We start from the raw sequence: 24,390 nt of genomic DNA, 5'->3' as shown, positions 1-24,390 counted from the left end.
ATAAATACATTCATAATAAAGTCAAAGTAATCAACAAAGCAATTAAAGCATAAGAGTCATGGAACCTACCAGAGAAAACATATCATAATTTTAAAATGTGTATTGATAGTTGGGCACAGTGGCATATGCCTGAATTCCTAAGTGCAGGAGATTGAAGAGGAGGATTCCTTGAGTCCATGACTTGGGTAGCATAAGAAGACCAGCTTGGGTAGCATAAGAAGAGACCGCTTCATCCCCAGTCTCTCCAGTTTCTTTTCTTGAATTTGGAGAAAGTCATACATTCATACAATAAAATATGATAATTTCTATCTCTCATTTCTCTGCTTCCACTCCCCTCTCTTAAAAAATGACTTCCTGTTTTCTGTGCTTGAAATAGTATTGGGAATTTCTCTCTCTCTCTCTCTCTCTCTCTCTCTCTCTCTCTCTCTCTCTCTCTCTCTCTCTCTCTCTCTCTCTCTCTCTCTCTCTCCCCACTCTAGAGTCCAACCCCCAGGAGTCTCTGAGCACAGAATGATGTGGTATAAGCCACCACACCTAGCTCACCAGTTTCTTGATGGAAAGCACCTTTTCAGTTCTTTTTGCTGGTGATCACAGTCCTGTGCTCTGAAGTAGGCAAGGTTTGTTAGCTGTGCGCTCACATGAACTATATGCCACAAAGAGGCCACTGAAAGAGAAACACTGGGGCAGTGAGAGTACAGCAGTGTGACCTGGTTTAAGAAATCAACATAGGTATTTTTGCATATAAGGATCAGAGAGCAAGGCATCCTAGTCTAGCCAGGACTTAATGGCCCTGCTGGGCATTGGGAGAACTTTGAAATAAGTACAATGCCTGGTGCCCCCTCTTAAACAACTCAGTCTTGTATTGAGTTGTGTCCAGGATACCTGGAATAAACAAAATCATAACCTGTAGGGCAGGAATAAGTGTGGTCATCTCAGATGGTCGCTACCCATTCCTGTTTAAAACAAAATAACCCTCATGTTTCCAATAAAATTATCCAAATATCCTCGGTTCCAGTGTTTTGATATTGAAACATTTGGAACTCCAACTCCTTCTTGCACCTGGAGGCAGCCCATAAATCTCTCATCAAATAATATGCCCTGTTTTTTCTTTAGTGGAAAATATGGTCCTGTGCTTGCTGTAGGCAGAGAAAGATGGAAGGTGATGTCATAGTGATTCGTTGCTTTGGATTTTCTAGGCCAGACCTGATTTTAAGCAGTCTACAATATGATCAATGCACACTGCTCTTAAAGATGTGATCACTTTAGGCTGTAGACTAGGAAGAGGGGAGAGCCTGGAGCCGTCTCAAGAAAGTAAATGGGCAGAGAGAGGTACTGTGGTAGTTTGAATGAGACACTGTCCGTAGGCTCAGGTATTTGAACACTTTGTCCCTGGCTGGCGGTCCTCTTTGGAGAGATTGTGGGGAGATGTGCAGCCCTGCTGGAGGACGGGGTTTTGCCAGTTTTAAGCCTCAGCCTACATCATTTGCCCTCTGCTTCATGTTTGCTGTTGGAGATGTGCTCTCTCAGCTTCTTGCTCTCGCTGCTTGTTGCCACGCTATTCCTGCCATTATGGACTCCAGTCCTCTGGAACCATATGCCAAAATAAGCTCTGTATTCATGAGTTGCTTTTGTTCACAGAAAAGTAACTAACACAAGGCATCTCTTAATAGCGCCCTTGGTTCCACTAGCTTTGCTTGTTCTAGAGCATCCATCCAGTAGACCAACAGTGTAAGGTAGACATGTTTCAGAAGGACAGTATTAGGAGGAGAAATATGATGTAGGACATATGGAGGCAAATACAAGTAAAGTATGAGTATCCCCCCTTGTGGGTGTTAGGGGGTCTTGGCAAACAAGGAGGATTGGGTGCTATTTGGTCACGGTTGTCCTTGTTCACTGAGTGCTCTCTTCAGGGAACCCAATGAAACTGAGAATTTTGTCTCCATCATCACCTTTATGCATGGCTTGCATATTACCCAGGAGAGGGGGCAGATACTGCTGGGGCAGTAAACTTAGGTCTGAAGAAACTGAGGGTAATGGCATCATTGAGTTTTTCTCTGTGTCCAGAAAAAGGAAGGAGTCAACACCAGCCTTGGAAATGGGACCCTGGCCTAGACCCAGTGCTAAGCTCCTGTGCTATAAATGGCTCTGGAATAGGCTGTGCCACTGTGGGAAAGGGGCCTTTGGGGCCCCAGGTATGCTCTTTCCTTCCAAGCCACAGGGCAGGTTGGCTCACCTTAGCTTCTTTAGCAAGCGTCCCTCCTGTGGTAATGTTGTGGTAGGCACTGCCTTGAGTGATGTGGCTACCAGGGAAGCTGTTGCTGGGATGTTGTTACTCTTTTTAGGTTCTAGGGCCAGTCTTTGAGAAGCCAAAGGGCAAGATAGTGAGGTTCTAAACTGTTTAAGCTAAAGTGACTTTCTGGGGTATGACAATCAGTTTGTTCATCGGCCCAGGCTGCCTTCAAACCTGCTGTTGTGGAGGATGACTTTGAACTCCTGGTGCTTCTGAACTCACCTCCTGTATGCTGAGATCACAGGCATGCACCATCACTCCGGTTTATGCAGGGCTGGGGAATGAATTGAGATTTCATGCATGCTACACCCCCAGCCATGAAGCAGTATTTTTAGTATCAGAAAGGATAAACTAAGCCACCTTCTCAGGTGTCACCAGTGTCCCTCCACCAGGCACCCCTCAGGGATCCTTCTTACTTATAAATTACTTCCCCCTGCCAGTTTCCATTCACTCCCCAATGGAACTGATCCCGGTCCTCGTTCCTCTTCTCACTTCTCAGACTGGAGGCAACTATAGTTTGTTTGATTTTTTTGTTATTTGTGATACTGGGAATAAAACCCAGGTCCCTACCTAGGCTGAGCATATCCTTGTACCACTGAGCCACCCCTAGCTATGTATTTGTTTTCAAGGGCTTGTTAGAACTCCAGGACTCCTGCACCCAGAACTCTCTGAGAAGCGTGGCCCAAGCCCTCACCTGTACCGAAGCCACCCCTGTCTGCAGGGTCCTCAACCTAGGGTAGGAAGTGTGGTTTCCATCTAATAGTGGCACTTACTTTCTTATTGGTCCCTAAGACCAGACTTGGAAGACAGAAACCCACTCTTTTTGCAGGCTGCCTCTGAGTTTGCACCTTTGAGCAGGGACAGTCTGGGAAAGAGTGGCAGAGCTCTTGCCATAGAAAGTCTTTGTGCTGCTCTTGTAGCATCCTGGGAAATGACCTGGTTTAAGGAGTCTCTCAGTCAGCTAGAAGTTGGTCAAGACAAAGCCAGCTCCCCAGATCCTGTGCCCTGAGTTTGGGGAGGGGAAGGTACCCAGCCTTCTACCCAGTGCCCGTGGCTGCTGATGGTAGGGCTGACTCCTCTGGGGATGATGATGCTCAGAGCCCCAGCCTCAACAGTCCTCCCTGGGGATCACATAGTTGAAAGGGACATTGGCAGCAGGGCAGAAAGGAAAGTTTGAGTTTTGTTTTTCACTAAATAACTGGGCAGATTTTTCCCTCCATTTTTCCAGATGCTTCTTCCGAAAAGATTTCAATGGCTTGGACTGAGAAGCCTAAATCTGCTTTAAATGAGGGCTTGGAACGAGGACTCATCCCTTTGGTGTTCCCAGTGCACCACCAGGAAACTGAGAGAACCACCCCAGTGGCTCACTCACATTAGGGCCTCATTTGAAGGTTGCTGGTATTTATTTGTTTCTTCTCTCTTTCCTGGGTCCCGAGGGTCCTGCCCTAAAATTCCTGAACAATAGCTTGTGAGGGAGCTATGTCTGTGCAATTGTGTAGTCTAGAGCAGTAAATGAGGCAGAAGTAGCTGAGGAAGAGGTTCAGCTGAAGCTGCCTGTGGGGAGGAAGCTGTGGGATGCTCTGAGGCTGGCCTTGAATTCCCCTGAATCCACCTGGGTTCACCAGTCACCCTGCACAAGGTAGGCAGACCTGTCACCTTCTGCAAACTTGAATGCAGTGTCTTACAAAGCCCAGGCCTCCACGTTGGCCCTGTGATTCCTGCTTCCAGGCAGCAGACACTAACAGACTACAGCCTGGGGACTCCTGCTTAGCTCACAGCGATACTTCATTGAACCTCCCTGCCCCAGCCTCCATCCTCAGAAAGCTTCCCTTGCATGCTGTTCAGGCTTCTGGGGCAATACCAACTGCACAGGGTGTTCCAGGGTGGCCACCAGAGAAGGCTCCTGTAGCAGGAAGGGAGTATGCAGGGACAGATGGCAGGGAGATCAGGGGACAGAGAAGAAGCAAGGCCAGGTCTTCTGAGCACAGTTTTAAGATGGAAGAGTGATTTTGATCTAATTTCTATAATAGAAGCATTGTAATATTTGGTTAAAGTGATGATACAGTTTAGGGATCTTAGGTTCTTTTGCTCTATCACTTAAAGAATTAAAGCAGGAAAAATCTGAAGCCCAACAGGAGGCAGCAGAAATCTCAAGCACCACAGACAGAATTAGCCGTTGAAGGAAGGCATTTTTTTATTGGGGCGAGCAGCAGACACATAAGAAAAAGACTCTCTGAAATCCCTCCTAGGGGACTTGGAAAAATCCAGTCTCCTCTCAAGACCTGGAGGTTCTGAAGCCTCTGAAGGGTTTTCCTCCCCTAATTTAGAACTGGTCAGTTTGAAGAAAGCTAGGATGATTGATTGGCCCAGAATGTGTGACAGATCCTTAGTGGCCTTGATCTTTTTGAGCCAGTCCATCAGCAGGGACCTGCTGCTGGAGACAGAAGCCTACAAGGTCTTTGTTTTAAGCTGCCAGGCTTTTGTCTCACGTCAGGAGAGTGAGGAAGAAGCTGGCCATCTTGGAAGTTCACCACCTTTATTACCTAGCCATGGCCCCTCTCCCTGCCTGCCTGCCTGCCTGCCTGTCTGTCTGTCTGCCTGTCTGTCTGTCTGTCTGCCAGGGAGTCTGTCTAACTCCTAATCTCTCATCACCACACCTACCCTGATCTGTTTTACTGTTGCTAAGTATACATAGCATAGAACTTATGGTTTTAGCCATTTAAGTGTACAATTCAGTCACCTACATACAGTCACACTGCCATGTGATTATCACCCCCACGCACCTCCAGTACATTTTTTTTGCCTTCTAAAATTGAAACTATGGACCTATTAAATGAGGACTTTTTTCTTAATTTTTTGGTTGAAAAATAGATTCTTCTCTCGTACAATACATCCCGACCAGTTTCCCTTCCCCCCACTCCTCCCAGCTCTCCACCACTGCCCCTCTTCCCCAGATCTACTTCCCCTCCATTTCCCTTCATAAAAAAGCAGTCCTCCAAGAGACAACAACCAAACATGACAAGACAGGATACAATTAAGACAAGTCAAAACCCCTCATTTTTAGGCTGGACAAGACAGCCCAATAGGAGAAGAGTCCCAAGTGCACAAAAGAGGCAGAGACACCCCTGCCTCCACTGGTGCAGACCCGGGCAGGCCCTGTGCATGTTGCTTCAGTCTCTGTGAGCCCATGTGAGGCCTGCTTAGACTTGCTCTATGTATAATGTCTGGCTGTGGGTCTCTGCACCTGCTCCCATCTGCTGTTGGAGGAAGCCTCTCTGATGATGACTGGACAAGGCGCCCATCTATGAGTATAACAGAATATCATTAGGAATTATTTCACTGATTTTTTTTCTTTTTGGCCAGTCATGTTTGGTTCTATCTTAGGTCTCCGGGCTATGCAATCTCCAGTTTCTGGCCATCCAAGTAGAGTAGGGCATGGCTCCCTCTCAGGGTGTGGGCCTCAAGTTAAACCAGACACTGGTTGGCCACGCCCATAAGTTCTGCGCTACCATTGCCCCAGCACATTTTGCAGATAGGACAGATTATAGGTTGAGGGTTTTGTGGCTGGTTTGGTGTCCAGGTTTCTCTTTCCAATGCCCAACCTCCCACACTCAAGAGACTGGAGCACAGTGGTGAAGGCTCCAAGCAAGTGCCCGCTCAACCTCTTAATGTTCAATGAGCTGTATGGATGTTGTCCTCAGCAATGAGGCCCTGCTGTCAGTTTTCAGAGAGCAACCATCTGTCCTAGCATCAGCCTTGGTTGTTTAGGGATATCCATGGGCCCCCCTTGGCCAACAGCTCAACCAGCTGCGACTGGTCCTACCACTGGAAGCTTTGCCTGGCTGTAAAAGATGGCTAGTGCAGGCTCCATCCATATCCTCCATTACTAGAAATCCTCACTAGGGTCAACGTCATAGATTCCAGGAAGTTTCCATTGTATAGGTTTCCATACTGCCTCCAAATGTCCCCCACCTCCAGCTGTCCCCCCAACTCTGGCATTCTCTCCCTCCATCCCCCACCCCATCTGACCCTCATGAACTGGAGAGGGCTAGACTCACGGCCAAAATATGAACAGCTTGTTAGTTTCCCTTTCCCTAATACCACGCAACACTCTTCTGCTCTCTGTTCTGTAGGTTTGGCTTCTCTCGGTCCCTCTCACAAGTAAGATCATGAGCTCTTAAGCTTTGTAGTGACAGGATTTTTTCACTTACCATAATGTCTTCAGGGTCACCCATGTTGTAGCCCATGTCAGAATTCCCTGTTCATGGATGAACAGTATTACATTGTAAAACTTTTGCTACTCCAATTATCTAATAATAGATACTTAGGTTGTTCTCTCTAACCATTAGAAATTTTACTGTGAATATGGGTATATGAATGTGTTTAAGTCCATACTTCCATTTCTCTAGAGTATATATCCCAAAGTGGAATTACTGGGTCAAAACATTTTGGCTTAACTTTCTTAGATTTATTTTGTTTTATGTACATGAGTGTTTTGTCTACATGTATGTCTGTGCACCATGTGTGTGCCTGGTGCCCGAGGAGTTCAGAAGAGGCCGTCAGATCCCTGAAAGTGGAGTTACACACAGTTGTATATTGCCCTGTCTATCTATACTGGGAGCGAACCTGGGTCCTCTGGAAGAACAAGTGCTCTTAGTCACTGAACTTTTTCTCCATGCCCTGTGCCCCTTAATGCTACCAGTTGAAGGGTGATGGCCTCTGTGTGGCTTGGAGAGCAGCTCTCTACTCTGTCCAACCTTTCTGCCAGTGAAGTATATCCTTTCTCTCAATACAGCCATGACTGGTAGAAATTCACATTTGTTACCTGGATACTGTCTTCCCAACCCTTGCCCATGGCCTTTCAAATTCCAGGACTGCATTAGTCAATGAGGCAGAAATTCAAGAGATGTTCCCTTTCTCAAAACTGCACATAGTATTCTGGGAAGGGAATGATGCTGTGTTAAAATGACAGGTTTGATATTTGTTTTCAAATGTGCTTTGCCATGCTGCATAAAAAAGTGATCACTTTTCCAGTTTGGTTTCATTCTTTCGTAATAAACCAGTTCACCCAGAACAGAAGGCATTCTTAGTTAAAGTGTTAGGTTTTTACTCAATGAAGAGTACAAACCCACGTACTGAGGCATTCCCTCCCAATAAATAAATGTAAAAAAGAATAAAGATCGTAGACCAACTTTCTGGACCAACAAGATGGCTCAGCAGGTAAATTGTTTGCTGATAAGTCTGACAACCTGAGTTCAATCCCCAGGACCCACATGGTGGAAGAGAAGAACTGACTGACAACCTTTCATATGCCATGGCATGTGTACAATCACACACATGTGCACACATAAGATCTTTTTAAAATATGAATTTCTAAGTTGTCTATAAAAATATAAGTTGTAACTGGGAATATTGGTCCATGCCTTTAATCTCAGAGGGAGGCAAGGTAGGTGGATCTTTGTGAGTTCTAGGCCCATCTGATCAGGATTATCAAGACCAGTCAGGGCACACAGAGTGATCATCTTGAAAAAAAGAAAAGGAAAAGAATGTGAGTTTTGTGTGAAAGGCACACAAGGATGTATAATTTGTTGGTATATTGTATATCAAAAATAGCTTCATGTTGTTAAGAATTCTGGAAGTGTGTATGAATTCTATGATATCTTATAAATAATTACTGACATTGAAGAAGAGAGAGTGGATATAAAATTTGGAATCTGTTAATGAGATGTTATGCATACAATTTGATCATACACTTTTCCATGGATGTGGTTTCCAGCATCATCACATCTTATAGATGGGTAGACTAGGTAAGTTAAGCTGCTTGTCCACAGCCAGGCAGCTGGTGATTGACACAGCTAGAATTACACACCAGGTGTCTGGTCACATCACAGATTGCTGGATCTGATTCCAGGGGCTATATGCCTTCCTGAATTAGTAGGGATTCTTGTTTATAGGTAACAGAACCCGGTTCCAGAGTAGTTAAGCAGAGGAGACCTATCACTCCATATAACTGCCCTGCCTGGCAGTGTTTTCATGGCTTCTCTTCACTGTATATCTGAGCTTTCATATTTTCACTCATTTCCTCCTTCTGGCAGTAAAGTGAGAGGTTGGAGAGGGAATGGAAGAGACCGTCACAGGGCTAAGTCTTGTCAGTTTTGGTGTCACTGGATTCAGAAGTGGAACTTCAGGGAAGACCACAAACTGGCTGGCTTTCATTGTACACATGCCCAGTGTTTGAAACCAAGCATTTTAGCCAGAGACAGCTTGCAGACTGGCTTCCCCTCCAGACAGCCCATGCAGTGGGGAGATACAGGTCTCCTAAGAAGGGACATGTTGCTGACCCTGGGAAGGTGGACATGAGAGCCAGAGCAAATCAAAGCCAAACCACACCAAAGCATTGGTTTCTTCAGTGTCTACAGTGATGAGTGCTTCTTGATGACATTTTTCTATGACTGAAAACCTCCCTCAAATTGCTAACAGAAGCTGGAGGATCACCACAGAACACTGACCTCCTCACCTGCCTTGTCAGCTAAAGACAGTGGCATCAGAGCCCCATGGCGATGGGAAATAAGGCCAGAACCATGGTTTACATGGGAGAGTTTTCTCCCAGGCATCCCAAAGGGGGCTGAGGTTAGTCAGAATATTCGTTATATGAAAAGCATGACAGAATTTAGAATTGTTGGTGTGAGCGTTTCCCCTGCACACTTTAACACCTGTATCTTGGTTGCACATCTTTAAGGATTTGGATATCTTATTAAATGAGAATAGGGAAGTTATGGCCATTGGCAAAAAGGAATAGATTTTTTTTTATGATTTTAAAGGGACTGCAGTGTCACTCAAGGCCACCAATCTACATGTTCCCGTTGGTTGTCAGAAAGAGAAAGGAGAGCAATCAGGAGGCAGAGGCAGGTGGATCTCTGAGTTCCAGGATAGCCTGGCTTACAAAGTGAGTTCCAGGACAGCTTGGCCTACACAGAGAATGAGAAAGGAGTTCATAGATTTTCAGGTTCAGAGTCTTGGGGGTGCCTGTGTCCTAGCTCACAAGAAAAATAACCATAGGAAATGGAAGAGGCAGAGTCCAAGGACTTGAAGAGACTTGAAGCATGTGTCCCTGGAGATCCATTTGGCATCCATTGATCCAGTTAAAGAACACCTTCTGATGCCTGTGTTCATAACAGCACTGTCTTCCTTTAGTTTCCCCAGCAGGGGTAGGGATGAAAGAGGCCACAGCATAAGGCTTCCTAATTGCTGTTGTCAGCAGCTATGATCTCTTCCTGATGTATTCTACCGGTTCATTTGGGGCTTGGGACTGCAAGCTGCTTATCCTAAGCCTTAATTAAGTGCCTGCCTGCCTGCCATGGGGTGGGTGCCAGCTGCTGACACAGACGTGAGCCCTGAAGCTTGGTCATGCCTTGGCCATGGCTTACTCTTCACTCCTCACCCTCCTAATAAACCCACAAGGCTAGACCTACAGTATCTGTGGTCCATTTTGTGGGAAGGTGATGTTTTGTTACCTGGGAACTTAGAGTCTTGTTCCACCAGTTCTGCAATGTCGTTGCCTTTATTTCCTACATTTTTTTCCTTAAGTCAGGACCTCACTATGTAGACCAGGTCGCTGCAGACCTGTGGTCCTCCTCCCTGAGTCTCCTCACTGCTGGGATTCTAGGCATGGGATCATCATGCCCAACTTTATTTCCTGTTCTCCAGTTATCACCAGCTCTGTTCTAAATGCAAGTACTTAAACCTGGTGGCACAGACATGTAATCTTAGTTACCTGGGAGTCAGGGACCAGAAGATCACAAATTCAAGGACCATCTTGGCAGTTAAATGAGAACTTGCTTTAATTTTTTTAAAAAGGCAAAGAGTGCTGTTAGAGATAGGGACATTTTGTAAGAGAATGAGGAGTTCAGAGCACAGAACCAGAGGCAACAGCCACGTTGGGAAATAGGTTCTGTCTGCCTGGGGAAAATTTCCATGGGAAAGGCTCTTTGTGTGCTCATCCTCAGCATCCCCAGCATCCCCAACATCCGTCAGTCACTGCTTACTGATATCCCCAGTGAGTCTGGCTCCCTGCTCCTTTTTGTTTGTTTGTTTTTTCTTTGTATGTGCATCTTCTTGGTCTCTAGCATTCTGCCAGGCAGTCTGTTTCTCTTGGGCCAGTGCCCAATCCTGGCTGTTCTCCTTTTGGTCTCCCTCCATCCCAGATGTGGGCAAAACCTCAGTTCTTTCGTCCTGCCTAGTCCTGGCTGACAGTCAGACTGCCGCAGCTGTGCCCTACAGCTGTACGGACTTAGAGTGTATGGACAGGGCCAGGCCCTGCCAGGATCAGAAGACCCATGGAGGCTGATCATCTTTGCAAAATCATCCCCTTTTTGCTTTGCATCAAGTTCAGAGAAGGCAGATGTGTGGCTTAGAGTGTGAGTGGTCTATGCAGTCAGCAATATTGCCACTGCTCTGGGTCCAGGCGGGAGAGTCTGCCCTATGCAATGAGGAATGGGTTGAGAGTCCTAGACATGTTAGAAGAAATCTGAAAGCCTAATGTCCTAGACAATGGTTCCCTTTAGTCGCTGAGTGAATTCCTAGTTTGTACTAGGTCTGAACGGTGACATAGGTCAGGGCTTCCCAGCCCCCAACCAGCCACACTCTGAGGAGCCCCATTTTCTTTAAAGGCCTTTTCAGGCCATAACAGTTTTTGAGGACATTTTATGGAATGGGAGCTCAGTCTTACTATTTAAAATTATTATAGGGATTATGACTGCTATATTCTTATTTTTGTGACAGTTGTTGGTTATGCCCCTGATTTATTTGATACTGGGCTTCTGTTCAAGGACACAACCTCCAATTAAATGTGGTTACTGTGGCAAAAATATGATTCTCCTCAGAATGACCCTCCTTGGGGCCGGTTCCAAAAACTCATTATGGTGAAAAGTGAGGGCAAGCCTCTTTGCATTCGTGAGCATTCCTCCTGTGGTCACTTGCTTTTCCCATATGAGGAATTAGAGGGCAGAAAGGCTGTGGGTTGGGCCCAGAAGAAAATGGAGGTGAGAGGAAAGAGCCTCCTCCAAGAAGTAGGTCATTCTCCATTTAAAACCACACTGTAGAGACAGAAGGAACTCTGGATACCTGAAGAGTAATTTTCTCTTCCATGATAGGAAAGAATTACAACCGGGAGAGACCAGGAAGTCTGGCCAGGCCAGGTACTGAGGCCTGGCTGTCACACTGCCCTCTCTTTTCCACCCTAAATCTCCTGGAATGTCACATGGCCCTGTTCCTGTCCTGCTCAGAATACAAGGGGACAACCCATGACTCCCCTCTGGCATGGTCATATCTTTTGTGAGTCCTTTGGAATTTTTTTAAACTGAGAAGCAGACATTGCTTTCACCTTTTACAAGATGGAGGGTCTGGTAGAGATAGGTACTCACCATCATTTTGGGTTATGCAAAACTTGTTTTCCTTAAATGAGGAATTTACAGTGAGGTCTGAAGACAACCTCTGAAACTGGAGACCAGAACTGTGATCCTAAATGCGCCTCTTCATCCTCCACGTGAGACAGTGGAAAACCCACTCTTCTAAGCCTTCTCTAATATTATGCTTGACTTCATGCCTGAAGGTCCCCATCACAGGGTAGCTGATGAGGGAGCACTTTCCCTGGGGAGGCATAAACCAGTCTCTGTCCCTTTCCTTACAGGACACCAGCAACAAGCCAAAGTAGAATTCCACAAAGCCCAACTTGAGGAAACTAATGGGTTTATTGGCTTACTTACAGACCATGGGTGAGGGGTTACTACAGGAGCACAGGTGACCCTAAAGCACCCCCACCATCATAAAGTTCCACCCCAGCATGAATGAAGACTTCCCCAAAGCTGCGTAGATGCCGTCCCCTTCAATTAACCTTTGACAGTCTATGTACTGTCAAGAGCACAAGACCATGTACAGTTGGGGTAGTATTACATACAGATTGCTTGGAGGCCCAGTAAGGGGCAGCTATGAGGGTCCAGTAACTCTCTCCACTCTCGCTTTCAATGAGGGACATCAACAATGAATAAACCAGACCTAAGGGTTCTCATGCAGTTTCTTGCAGCTGTTCCAATGAAGATGTTGGCTGTGAGGCTCAGAGAGTAGAGTTCTACAACAGCAGCCCGACCTGAGGTCCCTCCCTTATAGTGCTGTGAGTCAAGTGTGGTTCTCTGAGAACTAGACAGCTGTGGGCTTTCACCATCCTCTGGAAGATCCTACCTGTAAAAATCCAAACTGTAGCTCCTTGATAGGAAGCCATTCATGCATGCCAAGAATGTGAACCAAGACTTCCCATCTTCCCTACTTGGGCCCCAGCGTAGTAGACAGGCAGTGGTAGAAGAGACATCCTTAAACTGAACAATTTTTACCGATGTTAGGGAGAGCTTGGTGAACTTCTTTCACAGTGGCAGGGCCCATATTCACATTGCAGATCACTTCGACCTTGGGACTGAGCAAGGTCACAAAGGCCCCGCCTTTGCTCTAGATCCAGGAGCTATGGATGTCTTGTTTGCACATTTTGGCTTTCTTATGAAATAATGCCAGTTTCAGCATATTGAGGAATCTTTGAATAATTATTCTAATAAGGCATTTCAAAAGTAGCTTTGGATCAAGACAATGAGGAGAAAAGAGAAAAAGACCAGGAATCATGGCCCTGAGGTCTGGAACGCTCTCGGTGTTGCCAGTTAATCATTGATGCCCCCAGCGGCCTGCTGCAGGGGGCCAGCATGCACACTGCTGGAATGCCTGGAAGCCTTGGGTGCTGTTAATGATTTATCTCCTCCTGGTTGCAGAGCTGAGCCCCTTGGCTCTGAAGCTGATAGGCAGCATGGGATCATCTTCAAGATGGTGGGCTACTCTTACCTAACAGACTTCAGAAGAAAATAAGCATGATTTGAAATTCACATGTGACCAGCCTCCCCAGCGACTCCTTGCTTGCTCTCTGAAAACATAAGGAGACGGTTTTAATAGGATGCTTTTTGTATGAGTGTTTGTGACAAGATTAAGACCATATGATGACAAGATTTTATATGGGATCACAATGTGGGCCATCTTCAAACACACATAATGGTTATTTATATAGCTCTTTTATTTCAACAAATGAATGAGTGACGATAGTCTAGTAGTTACACGAATGAAAGGAGCACATCTGCGTTTTCTTCTGTTTAACCAAGGCTGAGTGTGACATTTGTAGGAATAGCACAGGTAGACAGTACACTAAAAGGAAGGGGGGACATAACAATACTCACCCAGAGACATGCACTGTCTGTCACACTGGCTTTGAATAACAATGGTGAGAGTTGTGGTCACCTTCACCCTGTCAGTGTAAGGTGGGAAATAATAACTGTGATGAGACCACGGCAGCCTCAGGCATTGCTGACGTGTTTTGAAGGAGACAACTTAAGAACTGAAGCACTTCCTCATGGGTAATCCATCTCTGTCACGTGTAGGATTTAGATTTTTATAAGAAGGAGCTTTTTTGTTTGTTTGTGGCAATTACAAAAATAAGATGAATAATGCTGATTTGGGTTTATTTCCTTTTCCATTGAAGCCTGACTCTACATCAGCCAGGCTGGAGGGGCAGGTCATATAAGATTCATAAACTGCTGCTGAAGGGATGATTATATGAATTAATCAAAGAGGAATTGCTGACTTTGGGCCTTTTAACTGGGAGTCAAGCTTCCTTTTGTTAGGAACAAAAATGCCTATCCTAGGTACTCAGACTTGGGTCTGAATATCGTGGGGACAGAAGAGCTGGGAGACTTGGCCAAACGCAGCTGTGAGGTTAGGGTGGGTCCCTAGCATCACAAAGAGAAAAGGAGAACTCTTGATGCTGACACTGTGCCTCCCCCTTGTATCATGCTTGGAGGAGGAACTGTATGTGGGTGCCCAAGAGTTGGAGCAGTTGTTACCCTCATGCCCGTATATCATCACTGCTTACCTTGCAAGGAAGAGGGGGAGCTATGGAGAGTGGGTGGGTGGGAGGGGTCATAATGCACGTTTTAGTTCCATTTTACCTGAAGCTATCCTTTATTGCTTTAGAATGACTGCATGGATTAAAAACTATCCCTACAATATTTTGTAACAAAAACAACTTCCTTCCCAGGCAGCTTCCATGCTGTCTTTGGGCGTTTTCCAGGGCAGAGTTGCCCAGTTCTGGGTCTTTGCTGAGCATGGGTGAACTGGGTTAGGCACTACTCCTCTGAAGATGGGTCCATCCTGAGGAATCTGTTGAATTTCAGGTGTTCAGGGGCACTTACAGAATTTTCTTATCTGGAACTCAAACGGAATTTTAAAAAATCTGTTCTCTCTGTCTCTGTGTCTCTGTGTGTCTGTGTCTCTGTGTGTCTGTGTCTCTGTGTGTCTGTGTCTGTCTCTCTCTTTCTCTCTCTCTCTCTCTCTCTCTCTCTCTCTCTCTCTCTCTCTCTCTCTCTCTCTCTCTCTCTCTCTCTCTCTCTCTGATGCATATGTGAGTGCAGGTGCCTGAAGAGTCAATAAGTGGGCCTTGGATGCCCTGAACCTGGAGGTACAGGAGATTGTGAGCCTTCTGACGTGGGAGGGACCTCCTCACATGACTGGGAACCAAATCTGTATCCTCTACAAGAGCAACACATGCTTTTAACTGCTAAGCCTTCTTTCTAACCCCTCAAAAATAATTCTTAGATTGGAGTTTCTTTCTTCGTTTCTCCCTTTGTTGAGAGCTGCACTGTTTGAGTAAGGGGCCCTGAGGTTTGGGAAAGACAAGTACTTGGGAAAGTACTGAACATTTAGCACTCACAGACAGTTGTAGCTATTGCTAGAGGCAGAGCGCTGGTGCAGAGCTGTCCTGGGGATGCCAAGGGAGGCATGCAGGGGCATATCTTTTCCCAGTAGCTACAGGAAAACTGTACAGAGAAACAGGTTAGAATTCATCGTAATGCATCTTAATGATTTGTTGCCAAAATATAAATATATGACTTTCCCAGTATGCAATCAATGTATTTTATTGAGGGTTTTGGTGTTTTCAGGAGTTTTGTTTGTTTGCTTATTTTTTATGGAGAGGGATTCATGTAGGGTCTCACGTAGCCCACAGTTGAACTTCCTGTGTGGCTGGGGATCACCTTGTACTCCCGATCTTCCTGCATCTACCTCCCATGTGCTGCAATTGCAAGTGTGTGGCACAATGCTAAAATTATTGAGATCTTCTCTTCTCTTTTCTTTTTTCGTACTGTCCTTAAAACCCAGTGTATAAAGCATAAGAACCAAGACCTTGGAACCCTAGGGCACATGTGAGGGTATATGAAACAGAAGCCCTCACAGTTTCTTTTTCTTATAGGTCCGGGGTTACCCAGAGCCCCGGGTGACGTGGCACAGAAACGGGCAAACCATCACCAACGGGGGCCGCTTCCTGCTGGACTGTGGAGTGCGGGGGACTTTCAGCCTTGTGATTCACACTGTTGGTGAGGAGGACAACGGAAAGTATACCTGTGAAGCCAGCAACGGCAGTGGTGCCCGCCAGGTGACGGTGGAGCTGACTGTGGAAGGTGAGTCCCAGCTCCAGGGTCCGCTGCTTCCCTCCCGCCCTCTCTCACAGGTAGAAGGACTTAGAGGAGAAGCCACACACAGCCTGGGGCTTGGGGCTCGTGTCGAGGCTCACGTTGCAGCCTTGCCATGACTTATATCACACCAAGACTAAAAGCAGACCAAAACCATGTTCTTAATGGCGACTTTACACAGGGAGGCCTGACCTGGCACAGACTCATCTCCTCACCTCACCCATCACCTCACTGTAGCCAAGCCTTGCTCTTCCTTGACAAGACCTTGGGTATTTCACCTTGTTACTTGCCTAAACAAGAGCTTCTGCCCTGGTCTTTCTTCCAGACTGTACTCAAGTTCTTCAGGCCTCTACTCAAAGTCCCCAACTTAGAGAAACCTCTTCTTAACCGCCCCATCCCCCAGCTCCCAACCCTCCTTCCTGTTAACTCCCTCACATTTTCCTTCAGGGTTTGTTACCATCTAAGCACCCATGGCACAGCTCTGATACACAGGGTCGTCATCTTCTCTGTTACTGTTTCTCCAGTATCTGGAACATTCTCTTCAGGTCAATACCAAATGTTTGGGGAATGAATAGAAAGAGTCTACCATCATTAGCATCACCATGGAGTAATAGTGCTCACTATAGAATATATGTAACTCAGAAAAGGATGCTATCTATTAAGTAACGGTAATCAATTGTCTTTCCCCCCATTTCTGTGGTCAAAATAATTTCAACTGGCTTGAAAGTATCTGGGGGAAACATTTGACGATAAATAATGCTGGGTTTTTTGTCACTGGTGTCTTCCTGGCAGGCTGAAGCTGTTGAACATTCCACTTCAGCCTATTGGCAGATACTCAAGGTCTGTTGTCTGGGAGGACAAAGGGGTCTGCCAGCCCCTCAGATGTAAGACATGATTCCCTGGACCTTTTCTGGAAGCTAATAAACCATGCAGACAAACTTTCTTTTCCTGTCTTCAGAAGGCTGTTCTCTTAACCTCGTTTGCAGGAGACACCGTGTGTGAGCAATATAGATAAATGGTGAAGGTAGCCTTGAAGGTTCTAGAAGGGATGAGGTACACCAGGGCCAGTGGTTACTCCTTGACCTCTCTTCCCTGTTTCCCCACACAGTTGTGGGTGCACAAGTTCCACAGAGCAGAGTGTGCATAGTTTGGATGCTTTCCTTAAATTCCTTAACTAACTGACTTGGTCATTTCAGTGACCTCCAAGAGCCTTTGGCAGGGGCATTCCAGACAGGATGTGGCTCCTGGTCAGAGTCCCAGCATAAACCTGTCAAAAGCCATTCTGGTGCTGTGCTATCTCCTATACTAACGATCACAAAGCCTAAACTTGGAATCGAGGCCCTTGAACAAAAATTGCCCTATTTTCTGGTTTCCTGTTGGAGCTGAGCGTAGAGAAGTGCTGAGTTATGAGTCACAGTCCAAAGTTCTGGTCCCAACTTGTGACTTGAAACCTCTGGACCTTGACTTCTGCAGAAAACGGATGTGAATTCCAAACTTTGCAGCCTGAGTTAGCCCTAATTTTCTGTGATCCATATTAAGGAAGACTGAGGTACGCTGGGAATGCACAGAAATTATATGGAACCAGCATAATCAGTTGTGGTGGCACATGCCTTTAATCTCGGCACTCTGGAGACAGATACAGGTAGATCTCTCCGAGTTCAAAGCTAGACTGATTACATAAAACTGATAATTTGTGAACCTTCTTGGTTCAAAAAGTTGAATCTGATGGCTCAATCCAGTGAGAACATTTTCAGGTCATGACAGGAGGGGAGAGGCAAGAAGGCAGGACAGTCATCATAGAGCAAGGCAAGGCTCATGGTCTGGACTCTGTGCTTCTTCTTTGTCTGGGTTTTGATTGGGGTAGATTGGTCCACTCTAAAGGGAGAATGGTCTCATGGATGTAGCCTCTCTCTGTGTGAAAATGTCTGTGTGCATCCCACTTCCACATCAGAAGCCTGTATGGGGTACCCCAATGTGTACCTCAAACTCCATAGGCCTAGGATTCACTCATCACTTCCTGTCGTGAAGTTGTTAACCCTTCCAGGCTATTGTGACATGCACAAAATGACTCCAGCAGCCCACTGGCCTCCTCTGCAACTCTCTGCTGTACTTACCACCTCTCTTCTTCCATGGACTGGGCAGAGGTCCTGAAATCAAGTTTTACTGATAAGTGGAAGCCTTTGTCCATTAGTGGTCATTTCGGAGGCAATGTTGTGCAATGAACAGAAAGTCAAATGCCTTGGCTGAGTTTTAGCTCTACTGATTTCTTTTTTTTTTAATGCTGTTTGAGTCTTCTTTTTAAAGATTTATTTATTTATTATATATATGTGTGCCTGCATGCCAGAAGAGGGAACCAGATCTCATTACAGATGGTTGTAAGCCACCATGTGGTCTCTGGGAATTGAACTCAGGACCTCTGGAAGATCAGGCAGTGCTCTTAACCTCTGAGTCATCTCTCCAGCTCAGCTCTACTGATTTCTAACTATGGGTAAATGGACCTTTCTGAGCCTTAGTTCTCTTCCTTTAAGGTGGAGGACATCACACAGAGTGGTGAGGATCAGTTCAGCCCCAGGCCATCAGGAAGTGGTGCCAGGTTCTTATGTGAGCTGCTGCTAACATCCTTAGATACTGATAGAGGGAAGTCTGTAAACGTGAAAACTTCCTTGCCCGACTTTCAGTATGGCATTTAGAACCAAGGAGCATGAGAACAGGTGCCTAGGACAGGACCACACACACAGTTACCCAGGTCCTAGGACAGGATCACACACACAGTTACCCATGTCCTAGGACAGAACCACACAGTTATGTAGGTGTGTAGGGACAGGACCACATAGTTACCAAGGCCCTAGGACAGGACCACACAGTCATCCAGGTACCTAGAGACAGGACCACACAGTTAACCCAACCCAAAGCCTCATGGGAGAAGCAGCCAGGCTCTGAGCACCTCTAGGTCATTGAGGTTTAGGGTAGAACAAAGAAGCTTATCCTCAGGGTGCTTCCTCCCTAGCACAGGGGCCACAGGCCTATTCTCCAGGATCACTGTCCAATAGTGACATAGCATGAACTGTATGTCATCTTAGGTTTGCTAGAGTCACATTTTAAAAATCTGGTGAGATTCATTTTAATGAAATACTTTATTTAGCTCAGTATACCCAAAATGCTATCATTTGAGAGTATAATAACATAAACACGGTGAGTTTCCCCTACAGATGATGAAGAGCAGTGGTGGTCTTATTCTGAGGGTCTTTCGAGTTTGAGGAACCAGGGAGTCACTTGTGGTAGTAGTTACCCCCAAGGTTGTATGCTTTGGTTGAATTGCAGGCCCAGAAGAGATATGGACTCACAGTTGCTCCCACCAGCGAGACAGTATGGGTTAGTGTAAACGTACACACACATGCCTCCCTGGGGAATCCTGTCACATGCCCATGTTGATTCAACAGGTCTGGTACAGCCACCCCTAGGTGTCACCCTGCTGCTGCCTACAGGCCATTCTTGGAGGAACTCAACTCACGTGGAGGAGGTTCAGCCTAGAGTCAGGCATAGTGGTGCACACCTGTTAGTCCCAGCACGAGGGACACTAAGGGAGGAGGAGTATGTTCAAGGCTAGCCTGAACTACCTATCAAAAACAAAAATTGCTTGCAGGGGTTGTGGAGTTTATCAGTGGGCCTGGAGCAGCCTGCCTGCTGTCTTCTTTCAGCCTGGCTTCCTGGCCATCCCTTCCCTAGCGTCCCCTCCCTAACTTCTCCCTGACCCCTAGGAGGACTGAGGCTGCTGCTGTCCTTTCTGCACATCCATGAAACTGCTGTCAGGGGGACCACAGCTCCTGACTGTGAGAGAGGAAGAGGAGGCCATTCTAAAGACCACCTAGAATGTCATGGACATTCAGGGAGTGGCGTGGTGAGCGCTGGCCCAGCTCCTGGGGCACCACACTCTTGGGTGGTTTTAAATCTGTGGTAGCTGCACCTCTTTTTGAACCGCCATCCCTTTTCAAGGATCTGTCAGACCCCTTTTATCCTTACATTAGATTGGGCTCATGACACTGTATATTTTACACACTGAGTTTTAATGATCTTATTTTGTTCCTGTAAGATGTCTGTTGCTGTGTCTTCTCCTCCCCGCCTCCCATCTGACTTTCCCACCCTTCTGAAAGGTCTATTTATATATTTCTCAGTTATGCCCTTTATAAACACTTTCTAATCTATCAGACATTTCAGTGGAATTTCTTTTTTTAGGGGTACGTGCCCTATTTTTCAATCCAGGCAGAATCTTGAAATACTCTTAAATTTGTGTCCTTCCCTCCTTCGTCAAAGATGTGGTACAATGAGGATGTTGCTTTTTCCCGGCAGAGGCACTTTAATATTTACAGTTAAGACATCCATGGAACCATGAAAACTGTTGAAACCGGCAGGTGACAATCCATAGCTCCTTAGAAAGTGGGGTAGCTGGGCAACCTCAGTCATTCCCAAATACTCCCTATCCTTCTATCAGGGGTTAGCAGGTCCTACTATGTCACGCCCTACAGAGTTCTGTCCTTTTCATACCCAATGCCACCCTTCAGGTCCTGGTTTCCATCAAGGTCGCTTACCTGAGGCAAAAATTCCCAGTGGCCTCTTTCTTCCTCTTGTCCTCACTCCAGCATCCACACCACTATTTAAAATCCTGTAGAAATGCGTATCAGATTTTATCCACCTCTCCCTTTGAATCTTTCATCAAGTCACTGTCAGCAAGACCCTCCCTGTGGGTGTGGTTTGGCTCTCGTTGGTAGCTCCAGCCCATAGACCTTCCAGTTCTCTCAAGGTGCCCAGAGTTCTCATGGAGAACCTTGACCAGTGCCTGCCTCCCTTGGGAGCTAGTTAGGCTCTCTCTCAAGCACCCAGCTGCAGGCAGTCAGAGAAAGGCAAAGTGCTTCAAAGACAACAGAGAGACCACATTTCGCAAAAAAACATCCACAGGGAACAATTTAGCACCCTTTAGTTTTACTCAATCCTACTTCCCTTCTCCTAATTATCAAGTGTAATCAACCGGTCAATCAAATCCCAGCCATTTCTCCAGCACTAAAGCCACTGGCTCCAAGTTGAAATGGCCCCACATCCCCTAGAGAAGAGTGTGTGGCATTCACAAGGCCCCTTTTCTCTTCCCAGTGGTCAGGGAAGCTTGTGGGCATTTAGTGAGGAGGTACCAGGAAGACCTGAAACTTGACAGAGCTGGAACAGAGCAGTATTGAATTAAGGAAACACATGAGATACTCATGTCTCATTATGTTTTCTGTCTCCTCACCTGTCTCTAAAAGTTGGGGTACTATGACGAATAGTCTCAAAGGTGCCATAGTGAAGCTAGTTTGGAGTTACAGTTGTAGCACTTGTCACTTTTCCTTTCTTCATGTCACTGAGGGTGTGTTGAAAGGCATGGTAGGAGTTTAAGACATAGGTAAGGTTTCTATAATAACCTTTTACTGCCTGATTCTGCAGTATAAGACAAAATTATTGGGCTGGAGAGATAGCTCAGAGGTTAAGAATACGGGCTATTCTTCTAGAGGTCCCAAATTCAATCCCCAGCAATCACATGATGGCTTACAACCATCTATAGTAGGGTCTGATGCCCTCTTCTGGCTTGCAGGCATGCAGGCAGGCAGCACACTGTATACATAATCTTTAAAAAAACCTTTTTGATATCACACTTGAGGCCATTTTTTCCCTTTTCTCCATATAGTCATCCTTAACTTATCTTTTAAGGCTTTTTTGTTGTTGTTGTTAATTTGTTTTTCAGGACAGGCTTTCTCTGTGTAGCCTTGGCTGTCCTGGAACTCTCTCTGTAGACCAGGATAGCCTTGAACTCACAGAAATCTGCCTGCCTCTGCCTCCTGTGTACTGCCACTAAAGGCGTGTGCCACCATTGTCCAACCCTTTTAAGGCTGGTTATTTGTGCTCTCTTTTTCTATATAATATGTCTGCTTTTTTATTCTGAAACAACTTTATTCTCGTTTCTGCCTCACTTCTTTCCCTGCACTGCTTGATGGTGTGATTTTTGCTCATTCATTTTTAAAACCCAAGCCTACTTTACAGGTTCTGCAAACATCTGATCACCTCATTATCCTCCAGTCTGTTCCAGCAGAAAAATTACATACTGTGATACAGAGGATTATGGTCTACTTTCTGTGTCACCTTGCTTTAATTAAGGCTTTACATGAATTTTTGAAACCATATACGTGGCCAATTAGCCGTGAACTACAATTCAGGGTGGCCCTGGCATGACTGAATGCATGTTATGACGGTGGGATTTGTTCTAATAGAGTGGAGAAGCACTATTTTAAGCCTTCTCTAAGAAACACTTTGAAGATGGCTAAGTAGGCTGGCGATTTCTGGTTCACCTGGGTCTGTTCTTGTTGCCCTGGTATGATTATTAATCATGTCTCTTGGTTGCTGGGAGTCACGTTTGAGTGACAAGTGGTGTTGCCACACACTTCGGGGAGCTTTCCTCCTTCTTACCGCCCTGACCACACTATTCAGTTTTGGATCAGGGTGTCCATCCAGTCTTCTTACATCTTTTGATGAGAAGTACCAGCTTTCCTTAGCTCCTTTTCACTCCTAGACCTCCCAGAATTCCCTTCATCTTGTTCTTGAAAAGTCTAAGATGAGTGGTTAAAAATACCTTCAGTGTCTTGATCTCTCCTCACAAATTGTGCGGGTCCTCACCAATCCTCTTAATTTGTTCCTCTATTTCTGGCATTCTACCTTAATCTCCTTTCCACTTATTTTTCCATCACTGCCTTACTTTTCTGCCAACTTTTCATAATTTTGCAAAATTAGTTTTGCCGTATCTGACTATTTACAACTTGAATTCTCTACCACCCTGGAAGAGACCCTGTTAGTTATCTTAGCCCAAATTCTCTTTGTTGTGTTGTAAGTTCTCTGGTATTAACTCATATTGGCATGAGCGTTCCTCAGATCCACTTTTAGATGACCCGTTGGTGCATTGCCCTTGAATCATACTGTAAATTGCCCTTCTTTTGACAAACACCTGCAAACATTTACTATTCTATGGGAAACTGCCATATTTTCCCTTGTTTTGCTTTTATAAGGAACTTCAGCCTTGGCATTAAGATGTTTAGCTCCAAAGAATTTGTTTTAAATTCTCAATCTAATTTTTATTGTGCTAAAAATAGCATGTAATATTTATGCTTTTCACCATTTTACCGTAATGTGCCCTGAAGATCATCAGTACACCCCAGCTTGAACGGTGTGCCCTGAGGTGCTCTTGTGTCACCAGCACACCCCAGCTTACACAGTGTGCCCTGAAATGCTCCTGTGTCATCAGCACACCCCAGCTTACACAGTGTGCCCTGAAATGCTTCTGTATCACCAGTACACCCCCAGCTTGCACAGCTACTAGTACCACGTAGTTCTAGAACTTTATCACTATCACAAATGGGAATCTCATACCTGCTAATTTCTCTTCTCCTCATGGCCCTGGACCCTGCCTACCACTTTCTTTTCTCTGTGGATTTGCCTGTTCAGAACATTCTTAGAAATGAAGCTGTAAACTTCCTTCATACTGTAGTGTGTCAGTACTTCATTCCTTTTTATGGCTGAATAATATTCCATTGCATGAATAAACTACATTTGGTTTGTCCATTTACACAGAAGATCAGATGGGTAATACAGTAGCACTGGTATGTAGTGTGACTCTTAGCAGCCTAGTATGTGGATGCTGTCACATGGAGGACGTAAAGGAAGCTCTGACACCCTGTTTGGATGACAAATTTCATTTTCTCGTTCTCTTTTTCAGAGGGAGGAGGTGACCACATTGTATTTATTTTTAACCATTATAGTTATAAATTTTTAAAAAATATAGCTAATGTTATTGGAAATAAAATATAGCTTAAGTTAACCCCACCACTCCCAAACAACTGCTGCTGATGACACTTTTCTGTTTGTACTTCTTCCAACAGCATGGAAGGGGACTGGCTCTTAACTGTTCATGTCTGTTGCATCCTTTCAAAACTTGTCTCTCCTTTGATCAGCTTAAAGTTTCTTTTAACCTTGACTAGAGAATGCAGTCACTGACTCTGCTTGCTGTGTGGTCACGCTGAACAAAAATGCATCAACAGTGATCGCTGATCCCTGGTGTCACAACTTGAATGTGATGCAAGCATTTGTGGTTGACCCCATCTCACTGATGTTCTTTCTTTTGAAATCTCAAGATGGGAGTAACTGGACAAATGGTCACTGCGATGTGTAGCCTTTACCTTTGGGTTCATTTCTGTGCCATCATTTAAATGAAATAGGTGAAGAGTATAAGGAAATCCACCTTTTTCCAATAAATGCCCTGTAAACTCCCCACCTCTGGCACTTGCTCATATGAGAATGACTGAGCCTTCCGAGTGAGCCTTAGGGAGGCTTTTATACATGTTCACAGCTTGTGGTAGAAAGAGACTAACTTCCAGTGTGGTGGCTATCTCAAAAATGCCCTTTCCTCCTCCGTCTCTTAACTAAAAAACCACACTATTGTGTGCTTATGTGACTGCATAGTTATTTCCTGGTGGTTGTATA

At 45.5% G+C, this 24,390-nt stretch overlaps 1 protein-coding gene across 2 annotated transcripts in view; it reads left to right on the top strand.

The window, feature by feature from the left end:
- Nucleotides 1-24,390, top strand: part of Mylk (myosin light chain kinase) — a 176,552-nt gene that overhangs the window by 27,008 nt on the left and 125,154 nt on the right. For both annotated transcript variants that reach the window (XM_013114547.3, XM_021228014.2), the window contains exon 3: nt 15,621-15,828. In XM_013114547.3, the coding sequence (XP_012970001.1) occupies nt 15,621-15,828 (208 nt within the window). The remainder of the gene's footprint in view (nt 1-15,620; nt 15,829-24,390) is intronic.

Source organism: Mesocricetus auratus, unplaced genomic scaffold (assembly GCF_017639785.1).
Source record: "Mesocricetus auratus isolate SY011 unplaced genomic scaffold, BCM_Maur_2.0 Super-Scaffold_100008, whole genome shotgun sequence".
NCBI lineage: Eukaryota > Metazoa > Chordata > Mammalia > Rodentia > Cricetidae > Mesocricetus > Mesocricetus auratus.
This window is presented reverse-complemented; position numbering and strand designations above follow the sequence as displayed.